General features: G+C 34.1%; 1 protein-coding gene across 2 annotated transcripts in view; it reads left to right on the top strand.

Annotated features, from left to right (window-relative positions):
• The window catches only part of LOC114326355 (interleukin-1 receptor-associated kinase 4), a 70,903-nt gene that overhangs the window by 25,943 nt on the left and 26,269 nt on the right, over positions 1-18,691 (top strand). For both annotated transcript variants that reach the window (XM_028274690.2, XM_050655348.1), the window contains 2 exons: positions 12,650-13,233; positions 18,179-18,334. In XM_028274690.2, coding sequence (XP_028130491.1) covers positions 12,650-13,233; positions 18,179-18,334 — 740 coding nt within the window. The remainder of the gene's footprint in view (positions 1-12,649; positions 13,234-18,178; positions 18,335-18,691) is intronic.

The following is an 18,691-nucleotide window of genomic DNA, read 5'->3' as shown; positions in this document are numbered from 1 at the left end:
TACTTTATGCAGGACAAAACAGGGAAAATAAATATACTCAAAATCATATAAATTGTATAACTATTATTTATTTATATACTATACGATAAATATAAAACATTAAAAATTTATGCTAAACTTTATTCTCTTGTAAAAATTTCTTATCTAATCAAAAATAAATCTTTAATTCTACTATCTCCTTTTTTGGACCAAAATTCATTCAACTGAATCGGTAGACTGTTCTTATTATTATTAAAAAAAATTAATTTTCACTTTTTAAATAGATTACTTATATCTTCTATGAATTTATGAATGCATAATTTATGCTGTGGAACTGTTAAGTTTACAAAAAACAAATATAATACATGTAAATGTAATACAAAATAACTCTCTCTTTTCACAAATAATCTGACTAACCTTTTCTATCATCCTTATTTCTTCTCCTGGATTGTGTTGTCCTCAGTTCTCCCACAACGTGCTCCTCGGATGTTGCAACTGTCCTTATACTTCAAACGGTTTAAAAAAAATAGCACTCGCTCGAATTCTCTCCTTAATTAAATCTTTGACTCGATAAAAACAATATCAATTTTTAAAATTCCAAGATTATTCTCTCGTTCCAGACAGAAACTGCAATCTATTCGGACACAAGGAGTTTGTACTTCTCGACTTGATCACGATTTCATCTCAACACGAATCTGCTTCCACGGTCACCAAATTAACACACTTTACACAAAAATACCGCTTTCAAACTGGACTGATCGCTTTCGATGTTAATTACCCAATAAATCTTTTTCCCTCATCAATCTGAGACTCACCACTCTATTCCCCTTCCATCGGTCTCCTCTCCAATCACAAGCATTCTCCACACATCATATCCCTACTTTTTTTCTTAGAACAAATATTGTTGTATACAAATTTTCTGTCTTGTAAATTTCCAGGAGATATTAAAATTAAATTTACTTACAGTCTAGAAAAACCCTCTATTCTAACTAAACAAAATTGTTTACGATCCGTTTCTTTCTGCGAAAACATTTAGAAATATTGTCCATTGCTTACTCCAACCGCGGATACGTTAACTTTCTAAAACAACCGTTTTTTAGTTCATTGTGTTGAAATGTATAAATCGTTCGTAGAAACTTTACCACTAAATTTTTACTCTTCCACGAAACACTGCTTACGGCTAATTTTTTTATTTGCAAATTTACTATATGCCATGAAAATTTACGATCTCATGGTCTTTGACATAAAATTAATTCTCTAAATTCTCCCCATAAAAATTATTTAACAATATACACGTGTTGTTTCGTTGAAAGTTGGAACTCGAATCCCTTTTTTTGGTAACTTTTCAATATAGCACCTTTGTAAGGGGCGGGGTAGTAAGAAAAATAAATCATATAAGCCTCATTCGCCTACTTGGTCGTAGTTTAAGATTAAGTAAGCGTAAATACAGTTTAAGCCAGTTTAACAACTTGTACATATTTATTTAAGGAAAATAAAGAGAAAATATTTTTTCGAGATGTGTAAAATATTGAATTTTTGGTTAAGGACTTCCGGTCTTAACATATCATCTGGTACCTGGAATGCGGAGATCGCATAGTTCGCCACTAAAGCAACAAGTACTCTTTGTACGTGCCTGAAATTTGTGGCAAATCATGAGGTCTGCAATCTAAAATAATCTATGATTTGATAGAAATCACGGTTACATTAAGACCATACTTAGATGTAATACTAGACATATGCATATGTAGGATCGCTCTAGACTCTAGACAGTGTTTATGTTACAGTTCAAGTTGATTCTCAGTTAGAGTTGACTCCAACTAGTTGGAGTCAACTCCAACTGAAACGAGCAGTAAAAGTTGATTTTAAAAATTTAAATTAACTTTTACTAGTTGGAGTTGACTTTTCCTGGATCGATTCAGTAAATGTTGATTATACGAGAATCTCAAGTGCATTTTTGATGAGTGTGCGTTTCTTTGTTTTGCCCGTTTCAACTACTTATTAGTATAGTCTGTAACGTCGCCCCCGTTAGGTAAATTATTCTGATTCGATTTTTTGCACAAACTTACTCAAAGAAATACATCCGTATAACAATCCTTATTCGCGGTGTGCAAGTACTTGGAAGGGATACGCGAAACGGTCGTGCGCGAATAGCGGAGAAATATCGCAACTTTCTTAAATAATTCATATTGTCAACTGAAATTGTCAAATTGGCGTACATTTTATACCTATTGTCATTTAAGAAGAAAAATTATATATTGCTTCACAATATTGATATGATATGCAATTATTATATAAAGGTAAATTTAATTAATTGTATTTTGCTTGCAATACTGCATTTTAATAACTAATTTTATTTACTACATACAATTGTTTACGTTTGAATAACACAACCTAAATCTTATTTTTTCTTCTTATTATTTTTTTTGGACTATGGCCTTGACAATTATCCAGTAACCAGGACCATATGATTGGCCAATATAATTAAAAGTGCGAATAAAAGTTCAGAGCGTAGAAATAGGTGTCGCTTTTCCGAACTTGCACGGTCCCAATAACAAATACACAGGGGTCACGCGGTACCGCGGTCGAAAAATTGTTTAACCAATTTCAGTAAAGTCAGTCAGTAAAGTGACTCTTTATCGAACGAGTCTGATATTACGAGCAGAGGAACAGACGCGTTCGATAAAGAGTATTGAGGTGGTGCGTACAAAATTGTATCGTCAATCATAAAAAACATTAACACTTACTTACAACTTTGAGGAAATTTTTTTAATTTTAGACGAAATAAAAAATTCGTATGACAGTAATGACAGATGACTTTTGCATGATGGCTGGTTTTGATGTTTAATCGATAGTTATCAATATTGTATACCTACCTAATTACTAAATCTGTAAAGTTTTGATTTATTTTGTATGAATATAATTGCGAAACACTACAGAATTTTACTTTTTGACATAAATTTTATTAATAATAAAATAAATTTTGTACAATATTTTTAATAATTAAAGTAAATAAATTTTAATTTCACTCAAATAAATAATCGATTGCTGCCATTGACCACTTGCATTCAATCTCGGTTAATTTGATTAATTATCGCGGCAGGCAAAGTAACATTCTTCTTTCAATACAACAAAGTGTTTCTTTACTGCCGAAAATGAGGGCAAATGAGTACAATAATGAATGATTTTAGTTAAGTTTGGCGATAAACAATGATTTTAAACAAATTCGCAAAAGTACATAATTTTTTCACTTTGTACAATTTTTTTTTTTAAATCCGTTGGGCCTTTTTTCTCTAAAATTGACGGTTGTCGAGTTATTAGCGACTTAAAATTTGAAAAACGCCAAAATAACCATTTTCAAGGTTTAATAACTCGGTTAAAGATAATTATTGTGAAAGTCGAGCGAGCGGCCGTGGAGTAACGGCATAATCGCTGGCCTCATACGCCAGTGCACGTGGGTTCGAGCCCTGCTAAAGACAAACCATTTTCATTTTCAATAATGACACGAGCCGTCTCACCGTGCCTCGGAGAGCATGTTAAGTAGTCGGTCCCCCTGGGCTAGTGTACATCGACACTAGTTACTTGAAACTGGGTTAAATATGTAATTGGCGCCGGAACTGTCCGAGAGGCAAAAATGCCATACGATATTATATATTGTGAAAGTCAGAAACTAAAAAAAAATCAAAGATTAAAGCTACCTCTATAAGATTCTGAAGAAATTTTTGTCATTATTTCATTAATAAGATATTATTTTTAATTATCAACAATGAGCACTAACCGTGTATTGAGGCGGCCGTCAATGTGAGTGCAAGTGAGATTCACCATTGGACGGTTGGAATGGTGCATCTCTTTAGCACTCACCATTGACGGCCGCCTAATACGCACTTAGCGCTCATTGTTAATAATTAAAGATAAAGCTTAGTAATAAAATAGTGACAAAAATTTCTGCTGGATCTTGTAGAGGGGCTATAAACTTTGATTTGGTCACTTTCTGACTTTCATAATAATGGATTTTAACCGAGTTATTAAGCCTTGAAAATGGCTATTTTCGCATTTTTCAAATTTTAAATCGCGTATAACTCGACAACAATCAATTTTAGAGAAAAACCACAAAATACCTTTTTTTGCTCAGAATAACCCAAATGATCTAAAAAAAATTGTTCGAAGTGAAAAAATTATTTTTGTGAATTTGTCTAAAAAAAATTGTTTAAACAATTTATTGATCAAGGTACTACCTGGCACCCAGTAGATTTGTTATAAGGACCTCTTTTTGAGTAAGTTTGTGCAAAAAATTCGAATCGGAGTAATTTACCTAACGGGGGCGACGATACAGCCTAGACTAATTTGAACATATTCAGTAACATTTCATTTCTAGAATCGGCTGTTTGTGTGAATTAGAATCAACTTTTACTAAATGGCATTGGGAAGAGTATACTTTTCCTAGTTGGAGTCTACTTTTACTAGTAAATGTTGAATATAAATCTTCATTTTATATTTATAATCAACTTTTACTGAAACCAGCTGTTCGACCGCTCCAATTAGTTGGAGTCAACTCCAACTGGATAATCAACTTGAACTGTAACATTTATAAGCTAACTCGGGCTCAGCATTTAAAACTCAGTCTGGAAACTTTAAGGTTTGGAACAGTGCAGTCCATGAAGATGTCTACATACAGTATGTCTCTAAATCAAGGTTTATAACTCCCACTAAAAATTATCATAAATGAGTGAGTTAACACAAAACTAAATCGCGCAATTCATAGGAAGTGCGCTCATATATTATACTAATGGGTAAAAATACATGAGGGAGTATGACTAGGCTTTACTGGTATTAATATTCGACTGTCAATAGCTGTTAAAATTACTTCTACAATTGTTCAAGCAGAACTATCCACACTGCAGTGAGGACTAGTAAGTTTACTAGTACTTAGTTACTGGCTAAGCATCCCAAAATAACCTTTTTACGGGTACCAAAGAACTGCTTTTAACAAGATTGCTAATAGTCGTGCTATTAGAGCTAATACTCCTTTGCAAAAAACCGCATGGGAAAAAGAACTTAGGTAGCCTACTGGGAAAATATTCGAGACTGAAGGCAAACGAGAAGGTTATTGCAACTTACAGAACTCATAGGTTCGAACTTCAATAGACTGAAGTAATCTCACAATCAGCCGTGTGATGGATGACCGAAGTTATCTTTAACGTTTGAGTTAAAGTTAAGATTACTCTCAGGTATAACGATGCCCATAACTATTTAGGTAAAATTCGGTGTGATGTATTCTTCACAGTTAGGAGATAGTTATTTTTTCAACGTTATTCGCGATTGAAACGTAATATAGAGGGCAGCTCGAATGCAGGAAAATGGCCGATATAAATGGTATAAACAAACATTGAATTGAGGAACAGAACAATACCGATTTGATTTAAAATATTTTAATGTAATGTAATGTAAATTCAACAATTTTCTGGTTTGTTTATACCACTTATAGTAGTTCAAATTTATTCCTCCAGAGGTCAGATACTTTGTTTTCCATCACGAATATTAGAAAAATAACATTTTAGGAACAAAGTTTGACGTAACAAAGAGAACCTTATGTAGAAATAGGACAAGTTAGAGTGAGCGCCAGAGATTGTACGGAACATGCTACAGGATGGGTAGATGACCGTAAAAGTAAATACCCATCGTCGGCCACCGTCGATAACCGAACAGTGCCTAACAGCAAACAGCTGTTCGGGTTCGGTGGTATTTCAAACGGTAGATAGAAACAGGGTTGCCAGATTGGTGTATTTTCCCACAATTTTTGGGTAATTTGAAAGCGTCTAGGGAAATTTTTGTAAGCAGAAATTGTAGTGGGATTTTTTGGGGGCGGAAAATTATGAACGATTTTAAGGTGTCATGGTAAATTAAATTTGCAAATGTACATAGAACTGTATATTATACTCCCTTATAATCGAAGACGATAGGAACTATGGATTATTTCCAGGGCCCTCATTGATAAGTATGTAGTATAATTTTGGTTTACTGTTCTCTTCATTTGACTACTGATTTATTAAAATGCGGCAAGAATTTAAATTTGGGGTATTTGAGCTTCAATTTGAGGAAATTTCAGTTTCTAAGTGGGAGATTTATAAAATATCATCTGGCAACTCTGGATAGGAAGCTCAGTGGGTACTTAAAATAAAATTTAAACTTATATCTCTCAATTTTATTTTTGTATAATTTTTAAAATTGTATTACCCTTCTATTCTTAATTATTAAATTATTAGCTTCTAAATTCACTTAATTTCTGTCTAAGAACAAGTCAAAAGATGAACCCAACCTTACATATCCTTACATAACTACAAAGTTATCTCATAACTTGAGGTTTAACGTCGCGTTATAAAGTTACAGTTGATATATTAAATAGCTCAAGAACTGTCAAGAAATAACGCAAGTAGTTAAGTTAAATATGATACATCGCACCAATTTGAGGATTAAAACTTAATAGTATAGTATAGTTGATCCAAAAGATGGCATAACCCAGACATCCAAAGTGAAAGTTATCCTTCAACACCAAATTGTTCTATATGGTCCACACAATGTCCAGAAAAAAGTCACACCATTTTGAGCGTCGGGTTTGGGGGAGAGAGGGGGGAGAAATCGGTAAATTCGTAGTTTTTTAAGTTTTTCGCCAATATTTCTAAAACTATGCGGTTTAGCATGAACAACCCTCTATACAAGATTGTTCTACATTATATTTGAAATAAAAAAGGTCCTATGCATAATCTTTCTAAAATGAATGGTTCCAAAGTTACGGAGGTAGTATAGTATAACTGGTCCAAAAAAAGGCCTAACCAAAACATCCAAAGTAAAAGTTTTCCTCCAACACTAAAATGTTCTATATGGTCCACATATTGTTCAGTAAAAAGTTACACCATTTTGAGCGTCCGGTTTGGGAGGGAGATGGGAGAGAAGCCGATAAATTAGTAGTTTTTATAAGTTTTTCGTCAATATTTCTAAAACTATGCTTTAGCGTAAACAATGTAATATGCAAAAATGTTCTACATGAAATTTAAAACAAAATATGTTCTACACATAATTGTTATAAAATCAACGGTTCCAGAGTTACAGAGGGTGAAAATTCGAAGTTTTCGATACTTTTTATATTTTTTGGGCAATATTTATGATTACTATTCCAAAAACCCAGACATCCAAAGTGAAAGTTATCCTCCAACACCAAATTGTTCTATATGGTTCACATAATGTGCAGAAAAAGTCACACCATTTTGAGCGTCGGGTTTGGGGGCGGGGGAGAGGGGGAGAAATCGGTAAATATAAAAAGTATCGAAAACCTCCACTTTCACCCTCCGTAACTCTGGAACCGTTGATTTTATAACAATTATGTATAGAACCTTTTTTGTTTTAAATTTTATGTAGAATATTTTTCCATAGAACATTCCTTACGCTAAAGCATAGTTTTAGAAATATTGACGAAAAACGTAAAAAAAACTACTAATTTACCGACTTCTCCCCCATCTCCCCCCCCCCAAACCGGAAGCTGAAAATGGTGTAACTTTTTACTGAACAATATGTGGACCATATAGAACAATTTGGTGTTGAAGGAAAACTTTTACTTTGGATGTCTGGGTTAGGCCTTTTTTTGAACCAATTATATTATACTATCTCCGTAACTTTGAAACCGTTCATTTTAGAAGGGTTATGCATCGGGCTTTTTTATTTCAAATTTAATGTAGAACAATTTTGTGCAGAGGATTGTTCATGCTAAACCGCTTAGTTTTAGAAATATTGAGGAAAAACGTAAAAAACTACGAATTTGCAGATTTCTCCCCCCTCTCCCCCCCCCCAAACCCGACGCTCAAAATGGTGTGACTTTTTTCTGAACATTATGTGGACCATATAGAACAATTTGGTGTTGGAGGATAACTTTCACTTTGGATGTCTGGGTTTGGGTCTAACTATACCATACTATAAGGTACTAGTACACTTTAGAAGACCAAAAATAATAATTTTTTTCAAGAATTTTTTTCTCAGAACCTTTATTAAAAATGAACATAAAACTTTTTACATATTAATATCTACCTCTTAGAGAGTACAAAAAATATATCTCTTTTCATGTATGCACGTACACTAATATTGTAGAGGGCGCAAAAGTCAAGGCCTCGAAAAATGATGGCGGACAGTTAATCTCAGGATCGAGATATCTGAAACAAAAAAATCGTACTGCATTTGACAAATAACGGTTTCTTACGTGACAATTTACCACGATTTGACCAAAAAATAAAAAATATATATTTTTTAACTATGAAAAACTGAAGAAAAACGGGCGATTTTTTCAAATTTCCGTAAAATCTTTTTTTGGCAGAATTTTTCACTAACGGTGGTAAATTGTCACGTAAGAAACCTTCCTTTTTCAAATTCCGTACGATTTTTTTGTTTCAGAGGTCCCAATCCTGAGATTAACTGTCCGCCATCGGAACTACTTTTTTTCGAAGCCTCGACGTTGGCGCCCTCTACAATATTAGTGAACGTGCATAAATTAAAGAAGATATAATTTTTGTATTCTCTAAGAGTAAGATATTAATATGTAAAAGGTTTTATGTTCATTTTTAGTAAAGATTCGGAGAAGAAAAATCTTGAAAAATGCTTATTTTTGGTCTTCTAAAGTGTACTAGTACCTTAACTACGTGATAACTTTACGTTAAAAATAACTTCGGTCATCTATCACACGACTGAATATCAAATTTATGATCAACTATCTGCTTTCTAACCAGTCCTTTGTTATCTTCTGGGGATTTCTAAGATGTCTTCGCACGTATGTAATAATTTACACAAGGGGACATGTAAGAGCTATCCCTCAATTGGAATGGAAAAGAAAAACTACTAGTAGTAAAGTGTAATACTACTTTACCCCTCAGTACTGGTGGAGGTAGTCAAGGAGCTTCTTTTGCGGAGATTCCAGAACTCCTGGGCTAATAGTGGATGTATGAGACAGGCTAAGCTACACATAACGGGGCGAGTCCAAAAGTCTTACAGCCCAACTTCTCCTTCTAAGCCAAAGAAGATGGCGGACAGCTTGGATATTAGTGCACCCTATGTAACCAACAGCTGAATCTTATGTTTTTGCGTTACAGTGTTGCCATACTGTTTGCTTTATTTCTTTCATAATTTCAATCAATGTTAAATGTACCTACAAGAATTAATAGAATAATTTTATAAGAACGTTTACTTCTCCGTCATTATACCAGGTAGAATGACAAATGAGGTGTCAAATGAAAGCTTATAATCCAAGGATTGTACTAAAGGTGAGAAATTAGACCTAGGTTGTCTGTCCGTCTGACCGCGAATATAACTCCTCCGTCACTATACCAGCTAGAATGACAAATGAGGTGTCAAACGAAAGCTTATAATCCAAGGATGGTACTAAAGGTGGTACTAAAGGTACGGACAGACGGACACACAGCCTATGTCAAACTTCTCACCTTTAGTACCATCCTTGGATTATAAGCTTTCATTTGACACATCATTTGTTGTTCTACCTGGTATAGTGACGAAGGAATTATATTCGCGGTTGGACGGACAGACAGCCTATGTCAGATTTTTCACCTTTAGTACCATCCTTGGATTATAAGCATTCATTTGACACTTCATTTGTCATTCTACCTGGTATAATGACGGAGGAGTTGAGTATACAGACAGACAAGACGGACGGACGGACAGACGGACGTGGATAATTCAACGTTTTCATATTTTTTCAAAATTGTTGAAAACAACAACATAATGAACTTTACTTAATTGGTGTTTCAAAATTACTTATTTTTTACACATTACACAATATTACAAGGTTTCTAGCAAGTTAAACTTCACACAATGATTTAAAATAATCAAGTAAAAACCGATCTATACATAACATATTAGAACATACTTAAAATACACAAATGATACATTTCACACACAAATATAATATCACAAAAAATTGTAATGTGATAGTATGAAAAAATAGAGGATACGGCAACGGTGTTACCTGTTATGCTCGGATCCAATGCCAAAATCTACACAGACATATTAGGGTGCACTAATATACAAGCTGTCCGAAGATGGCTGTCTGGTGGTCAGTACGCTTACCGGCCATTGTATACTCAGGCGGGGTCTACATCTGCTTGGATTGGCTGATTGTTCACGGATTGTCTGTGATAAGGAGAAGGAAACCTCCTCACATGTTCTCTGGAAGTACAGCACTGGCTTCTTAAGAGGAGGCAGATCCTGGGTTCGGCCTTTATCCAACACAGTCAAATGAAGGAGTTACCCCTAAACAGACTCGTGGATTTATATGAGGCCACAAGGTTACTCAAGGATTAGATGTTCGAAACGACCAGAAGAGCTCAGAGTTGGGGCCTCTGCTGATTCTAGCAGATATGGGAGCCCAAAATAGTCTGTGCCCCAAAAACGCCAGAGTCCAGGTCGGTATGGAGTTTATTGTTTATGGTATAAGTATACTTTTACTGCACTTATACCCTATAAATTTTCTCATTCGGGTCAATCCATGCCAATTGGTCCAATATAAATTAAGTTGGTTGCTTGACTATTTTTAATATTTTTTATTTTTCTACCTTTTAAACTTCAGTCTATAGAGACTACAAAATTCCATTTATTTTATTTTTAAAAAATTTAGTTTGCCGATGACGGCCATTTTTGTTAACGCGTATCGATAATTTCCACGGAAAACATGGCTTCACTCTTTAACCAATATTTTCACTGAGGTTTGTCCTAGAACAATAAATTAAAAACCAAAATTTTTAGAAAAGTATGCTCTAAAAAAACGGCCTATAGCATTATTTAATTTCAAACTACTCTTAAGGCCTTAAATGAACCTCAAAGTTTGAAAAGATAAACTGATAAAATTCTATTTCAGCATTTTTTAACAGCATAAGGCAAGTCGATAATGGTTTGTAATTTTTTTCTTGAAAAGACATACGTACATACTTTGAATAAAAAAAGTTTGAGCTTTGAGACTTGAGTAAATTTTTTCAAAAAAATCTCAAAAATGTAATTTTTTGAAAAATCTCAAAGCTTGACCCCTTATATCTCTGAAATTTGGCTGAATGTTAGCCCCTAGCAAGTAGAATAAGGAGTAAAAATTTGGAGTTGCAGACTTACGTCATATAGGAGTTACAGGCCTGAAAAATGGTCAAAAATCAAAATGGTCAAAATTTGAGCGTTTGCAGGCAGGGTAATTAAAATTTAAATAAACTGTCTAATGAAATAAAAATTAATGTATTTTCACCAGATTTCACAATGAATACAAATTTATACAGGGTGGGCCAAAGAGTCCACCTCGATATTTGGCAATAGTTACATATTAGATTTTAAGGAAATGACGAAATAGGTCCATTTTTATTTTTATTATATTGCAACTTTTTGGGATATATTTCATACTACGTGACGTCATCCATTAGAGTGTGATGACGTAATTGATGATTTTTTAAATGGGAATAGGGGTCTTGTGGTATTTCATTTGAAAGCGTGTTCAATTCTCTATTCAGTAATATAAACATTATGATCATTATTTATACAGGGTGATCAAGTTGCAATATAATAAAAATAAAAATGAACCTATTTCGGCATTTCCTTAAAATCTAATAGATAACTATTGCCACATATCGAGGTGGACTCTTTTCTTTGGCCCACCCTGTATAAATTTGTATTCATTGTGAAATCTGGTGAAAATACAATAATTTTTATTTCATTAGACAGTTTATTTGAATTTTAATTACCCTGCCCGCAAACGCTCAAATTTTGACCATTTTTCAGGTCTGTAACTCCTATATGACGTAAGTCTGCAACTCCAAATTTTTACTCCTTATTCTACCTGCTAGGGGCTAACATTCAGCCAAATTTAAATTTTTTTGATCCGTGCTCATCAAAGATATAAGGGGTCAAACTTTGAGATTTTTCAAAAAATTACATTTTTGAGATTTTTTTTTGAAAAAATTTACTTAAGTCTCAAAGCTTACACTTTTTTTTATTTAAAGTATGTACGTATGTCTTTTCCAGAAAAAAATTACAAACAATTATCGGCTTGCCTTATGCTGTAAAAAAATGCTGAAAATGGCATTTTATCAATTTACCTTTTCAAACTTTGAGGTTAATTTAAGGCCTTAAGGGTAGTTTGAAATTAAATAATGCTACAGGCAATTTTTTTAGAGTATGCTTTTCTAAAAAGTTTGGTTTTTGATTTATTGTTCTAGGACAAACCTCAGTAAAAATATTGGCTAAAGAACGAAGCCCTGTTTTCCGTGAAAATGATCGACACACTTTAACAAAATTGACCGTCATCGGCACACTAAATTTTTTAAAAATAAAATGAATACAATTTTGTACTCTCTATAGACTGAAGTTTAAAAGGTAGAAAAATAAAAAATATTAAAAATAGTCAAGCAACCACCTTTGGACCACTTGGCTTGGATTGACCCATTCTAGACTTAGTATTGGCATAATTTATTTTTTTACGTATTAAACAACTGCAACTTTTTTTGTTTTAATGTTTATGTATCCTTAATCGGGAACCTTACGATGGGCTGAAATTGTACTGAAAAATTGCAATAAAACTAATTCTAAAATCTTTCTTTTCTGTTTTCAACAATTCATTATTGCTAATGTAATTAATTTAACATTTTAGCGAATGAAACAACGTCAGAAGCCAACATGATGCCCGATTTGGATTTATTACAGCAACAGTCAGAAGTCATTACTGATTCAAATAATTTACCTGACTTTAACACACTACAAGTTAGTAACACAGCGAGCCAGAGTATCCAGCTTAGCACTGCGTCACAAGTTTCATCAGAGAGTTCAACAAAAACGCGTTCTTGTTCATCTCCTCTGCCGAATCTATCTTTGGATACCGTTTTGCCACATTACAGCTATCAAAACCTTGAAACAGCAACAAATTATTTTAACGAAAGTAAATATATGGGTCAGAAATATGAGGGGAGATTTTTAGGTTCTGGAGAATTCGGATCGGTTTTCTTGGCTCTAGGTTTGTTAAATAAACCAATTGCCGTAAAGAAATTGTTTATTGGTGATGTGGAAGTGGTTGACATCGACGACGAGGTTACTAAGCAGTTCAGAACTGAAGTTGAAGTGTTGAGCAAGTATAAACATGACAATTTACTGTCTCTTCTGGGTTATTCCTGTGATGGAAGCACATATTGTTTGTTGTATGACTACATTCCTGGAGGGCCGTTAAAGGATAGATTACAGGTAATTCATTTTCGAACACAAATGGAAGTTTATGCCTATATAACTGGTGGTGTAGGGTAAACCTATTACAATATGTATTGTAAACAAAAGACTCACGTTCACTTGTAGTAACTTTCTTCTTCTTCTTCCTACTTTATAAATAGGCTCAATGCCTGTTTTACTTCGGTTTTTAGCCTCAATTGACATTGCCTGACCATCTTTTCCTCAGTTGTCCCAATGATCTTCTTCCATTTGGCGATTTGTCTCTTGCTATTCGTACTATTCTATTTTCTGTCATTCTTTCTATGTGTTGATTTCATTCTGTTTTTCTTCTTTCGATCTGCATGATTATTTCTTTTATACCACATCTCGCTCGTATTTCCTCACTTCTTACTCTGTCTCTTAGAGTTTGGTTTGTTATTTTTCGTAAGACTTTTATTTCTGCTGTTTCTAGCAGTCTTTGTGTTTTCGCCGTATCTGCTCTTGTTTCCGCTGTGTACGTCATTATCGGTCTTATTGTTGATTTATATATCCTGGTTTTCGTTTCCATTGTGAGGTATTTGTTTCTCCAGATTGTGTTGTTGACACATCCTGCTGATCTGTTCGCCATGTTCACTTGTTTTTGTACTTCTTCTTCCACTTTTCCGTAGCTTGACAGTTTTACTCCCAAGTATTCCGTTTCCATCACTTGTTCTATTATTTTGTTATTTACGACCAATTTACATCGTCTCGGTTCCGCTGATATTCCTATCGATTTAGTTTTCTCTGTTGAGATCACCATGTTGTATATGAGAGCCGTGTCTTCGAATTCTTTAATTAATCTTTGTAGGTCATCTTCATTTTCGGCTGTTATTATGGCGTCGTCGGCGTAGCAGATTATCTTTATTTCCTTTTCTCCCATTCTATATCCTCTTCTTTTTTTAACTTTCTTTATAATTTCATCCATTATCAGATTAAATATTAATGGGCTCAGCGAATCTCATTGTCTAATGCCAGTTTCTTACTTGATAGGTTGCGATAGTTTTCCCTTACATCTTACCATAGCTATGTTATCTTTATTAAATCCAGTGATATTCCCTTTTCATATAATAAATCTATCGCGTCCCGAATTCTCACTCTATCAAACGCTTTCTTCAAATCTATCAGGCACATATATGCTGGTTTGTTGTATTCCAGGGACTTTTCTTTTATTTGTCTTATTACAAAAACTGCATCCGTGCATGATCTTCCTGTCCGAAATCCTGGCTGTTCCTCTTGCAGAGTTATGCGTTCGTTTATTTTTGTCGCTATAATTCTTGTTGTCAATTTGTGTGTTGTATTTACGCCTATATAACTGATGGTGTAGGGTAAACCTATTACAATACTGCTAAACAAAAGACTCACGTTCACGTGTAGTAACTTTAATGGTAATAATATTTAATTAAAACTTTAAAATTAATATTCAGTAATTCAACTTGGTTCCTTAAGTTCTGCAGCAGTAACTGTTGTTTCTATTTTTTTTTTACCTTCTTCGATGGTCACAATTTCGGTTTTTTCTTGTTTCCACCTTTTTATTTTTTTAATTACTCTTTATTTAAGGACCTTGCTCTTTTTGTCTTCTTTGGTTACAACTGGTGTCATTTGAACTTCTGGCAATTCTTCAACAGTGTATGTTAACTTCTCCGGTACAACTTCTTCGGGTTCTTCGGCTAAGATCTATTTATGACATATGGCCAAGCCGACACCTCACTGCCTAGTTCATTGATCCCAGTTCAAAATGTTTAACAAAAATTAGTTTAATGTTGGAAGTTGTCGTTTGTTCTCATTCGGTTTATAATCGTTCCATTCTACTCCGGTGTCGGAAAGTTGGTCAAGAACACTTCGTCGACGAAAAATTAGTCCATATTTGGTCGACAAACACAATTCATCGAATGTACAATTCGTCAACGAACATTTGATCGAATGGATTTTTCATCGACAAAGATCCAAAGGGAATAATACATGGCGGAAACACACTAATATATAAAGTTAGTTTCTTTGTACCATATCAAAAAAAATTATTTTATAGTTTGCCAATCCTAAGCCTTGGATAAAATGTGAAGGGAAGTTTATTCTCACGATTTCTTTACTTTTTTATTGATATTGACTGATTATTGCAGTCGAAAACATTGTACGGAAATGCCTCGATTCCCTAACAATTTATTTACCTCAGCATCTCGCATATTTCGTCTTGTCCGCAAGTGCCCCCAAATTTGACTTCTCCGGAAATACTCCGTTCGCAAGTGCGCCGACACCAAAAAGAAGAACGGTACAACATCACTAATTAAAATATCGGTTTATATTTGCAGTCTACTCTCCCACCGCAGCCAATTTTTTCATTAAATTTAAAAATAATTAAGATTTAGAAAAAAAATTAACAAAACCCCCAAAAAAATAAATTCAGATATGTATAATACAATATTCCAGTTACCAAAATAAAAACCAATAATCCGTCGTTTGTCACAATTAATCCCTTTATCCTAAAGATAAATAACAGTTTGTCGACTAAAAATCCATTCGAACAAATAGTCCAAGAGGACAGCGCTGAAAAATCTCTCTGAATTTACTAAAGCTAGTTATTTCACAGTTGATTACTGTGATTGTGTAGAGAAACATACTGCGGTCGGTCAAACGAAACGTAGAACAGGTGGTACTGACAGCTTGTCAAAGTTGCTTACCTGCGGAGATAATTAAATCCATTTACTAAGGCTGAAAATCATTACATACATTCTACATTGAATATAAATAAATTATTATAGTCGGTCAGCTGTATGATGGGACAGAGCCGGTCGGTCGGCCCCAATGAATGTACAGGGTTATTCACTATATTTTGACCCCCTCTAAACTGATTTATTTACAGAATTAGAAAAAATGTAAAATACAAAACTTATTCAATTTTAAATTATGATTTTTTTAACATATATATCGTACTAGTGACGTCATCCATCTGGGCGTGATGACGTAATCGACTATTTTTTTAAATGAGAATAGGGGTCGCGTGCTAGCTCATTTGAAAGGTTATTCAATTCCCTATTTAGTCATATAAACATTAACATGATTGTTTATGCAGGGTGTCCAAAAAAAATTTTTAATTAAATTAATTGTTTAATTAATAATTCAAAAAAAATTTTTGGACACCCTGTATAAATAATGATCTTAATGTTTATATTACTGTATAGAGAATTGAATAACCTTTCAAATGAGCTACCACACGACCCCTATTCTCATTTAAAAAATAGTCGATTTCGTCATCACGCCCAGATGGATGACGTCACTAGTACGATATGTATGTCAAAAAATCATAATTAAAAATCGAATAACTTTTGTATTTTACATTTTTTCTAGTTCTGTAAATAAAGCAGTTTACAAGGGGGTCAAAATATAGTGAATAACCCTGTACATTCATTGGGACCGACCGACCGGCTCTGTCCCGTCATACAGCTGACCGACTATAATAACTTTTATTTATATTCAATTTAGAATGTGTGTACTGATTTTCAGCCTTAGTAAATGGAAATAATTACCTTCGTAGGTAAGCAACTTTGATACCCTCTCAGTAACCCCTGTTCTACGTTTCGCTTGACCGACCGCAGTATGTTTCTCTACACAATCACGGTAATCAACTGTGAAAAAACTAGCTTTAGTTTTCAGAGAGCGAATTCAGAGAGATTTTTCGGCGCTGCCTCTCCGTCTAAAATGTTCGTCGACGAATTGTACATTCGATGAATTGTGCATTCGACCAACTGTGTGTCGACGAAATGTTCTCGACCAACTTTCCTAGACCCATTCTACTCTTCTCTTTCTTAACCACTCATTGATGTTCTCCCCTTTTGCATCTCCGTCTTATATCTGTACTACTACTAGCTCTATTCAATAGTGACATATACCATCTATTTTTCTAAGGGTTTTCATCCAACTTTTTCTAGCATCCTTTTTGTTCTCTCTATATTGGATCGTGTTTCTGCGTGTTATTATTGGTCCGATTTGTAAATTCCGACGTTCACTGCTGTCCCGATATTTTTAAAAATAATGTTGAATGTTAAAAAATATACAGATTGAGAAATAAAGTCTCTGTTTAAACTCGGAAAGTCCGCTTCGGATAACGATGAAAGTTTGCAAAGAGTTGCCTATCACGTGCCAGAGTTTTTAGTGGTACAAAGGTTTTAAAGAGGGGATGTAGTGTAGTATGTTAAAGATGACGAACGCCACAGGCGGCCTGTGGCTTAAACGTTCAAAAAGTGACCTAAGTGGTTCGAAGAGACAGTCGATTAAATATTGAAGCCAGTGTTGAACATGTGGACATTAATAAAGAAATTGTGACAAAAACTTTTCATGCGAAAAGTGTGTACTACGCTTCTACCCAGCCTTCTAACCTTTGTCATACCTTATGACAAAACATGTAATTATCAATATGACCCTGAGAGCAAACGGCAATCCATACATGCAGTGAAAGACTCAAAACTCTCACAGTCAAAAAAGCGAGGGTGAGCAAGTCCAAATTCAAGGCGGTGTTGTTTTCTTCGATATATGAAACTCCAGAGGATACAGAAATCCTGGATCCTTCATCACGACAAGGCGCTCATAACGTCTCGTCTCTCAAGGAGTATTTGACCACAATCCAGGTCTCAGTCATGAAGCGCCCACCTTATTCTCCAAATTTAGCATCCTGCGACTTCTACCTGTTCCCAAGAATCAAATGCTGGTTGAAAGGAACTTGTCACTAGTCATTTAAGATTAGTCAACTGTGAAGCTAGTCAACAACCCGTCATGAGTTGACCTATAGCACTGCCTCGTACACCTCTAGAAATTTTGAATAAAGTACATGTCGAATGTAGAAGCTGCTGGTTGAGTAGTACTCATGAAACTAGAGTATTGCCGTTATAATAATTACTTCTACATTTTTCTTAATTATTTCATTTAGGTGTTAAATTTTTTTATTCTGTTTTAGAATATTTCGAATATACTGTCGTGGAAACAACGATTAAATATAGCGATGGGAACTTCAAGAGCTATAGCTTATCTACACACAGCATTTCCAACACCACTTCTTCACAGAGACATCAAATCTGCCAACATCCTTCTAGACTCTCGAGGTCAGCCAAAGGTATGTACTCGAAAGAAATTAGACTTCTGGTAGAATTATAACAACTATTTACAGATTATTCTTCTACATAACTACAAGTATTAATATTTTTTATATCCATTGATGTCTCTAATAATGTATGAGCGCTTTTTTGAAATCATTCATGGTTTTTTGTATTTGTTTTGTACAGTCAGAAACAAAAAACATATTGTACAGCAATAATACTGCATACGAAAGCAGAATGAAACGACAAATGACCAATTGATTTCAATATTTTATCCATCAAATAATTAATTTCCTGTTGAGAATAACATTTATTGGTGAGTTTTTATGTCAAAAACTACATGGCTCTTTACCATTGATAAATTGATATAGTCG

Source organism: Diabrotica virgifera, chromosome 7 (assembly GCF_917563875.1).
Source record: "Diabrotica virgifera virgifera chromosome 7, PGI_DIABVI_V3a".
NCBI lineage: Eukaryota > Metazoa > Arthropoda > Insecta > Coleoptera > Chrysomelidae > Diabrotica > Diabrotica virgifera.
The sequence above is the reverse complement of the archived record's forward strand: the minus strand, read 5'-3'. Positions and strand labels throughout refer to the sequence as shown.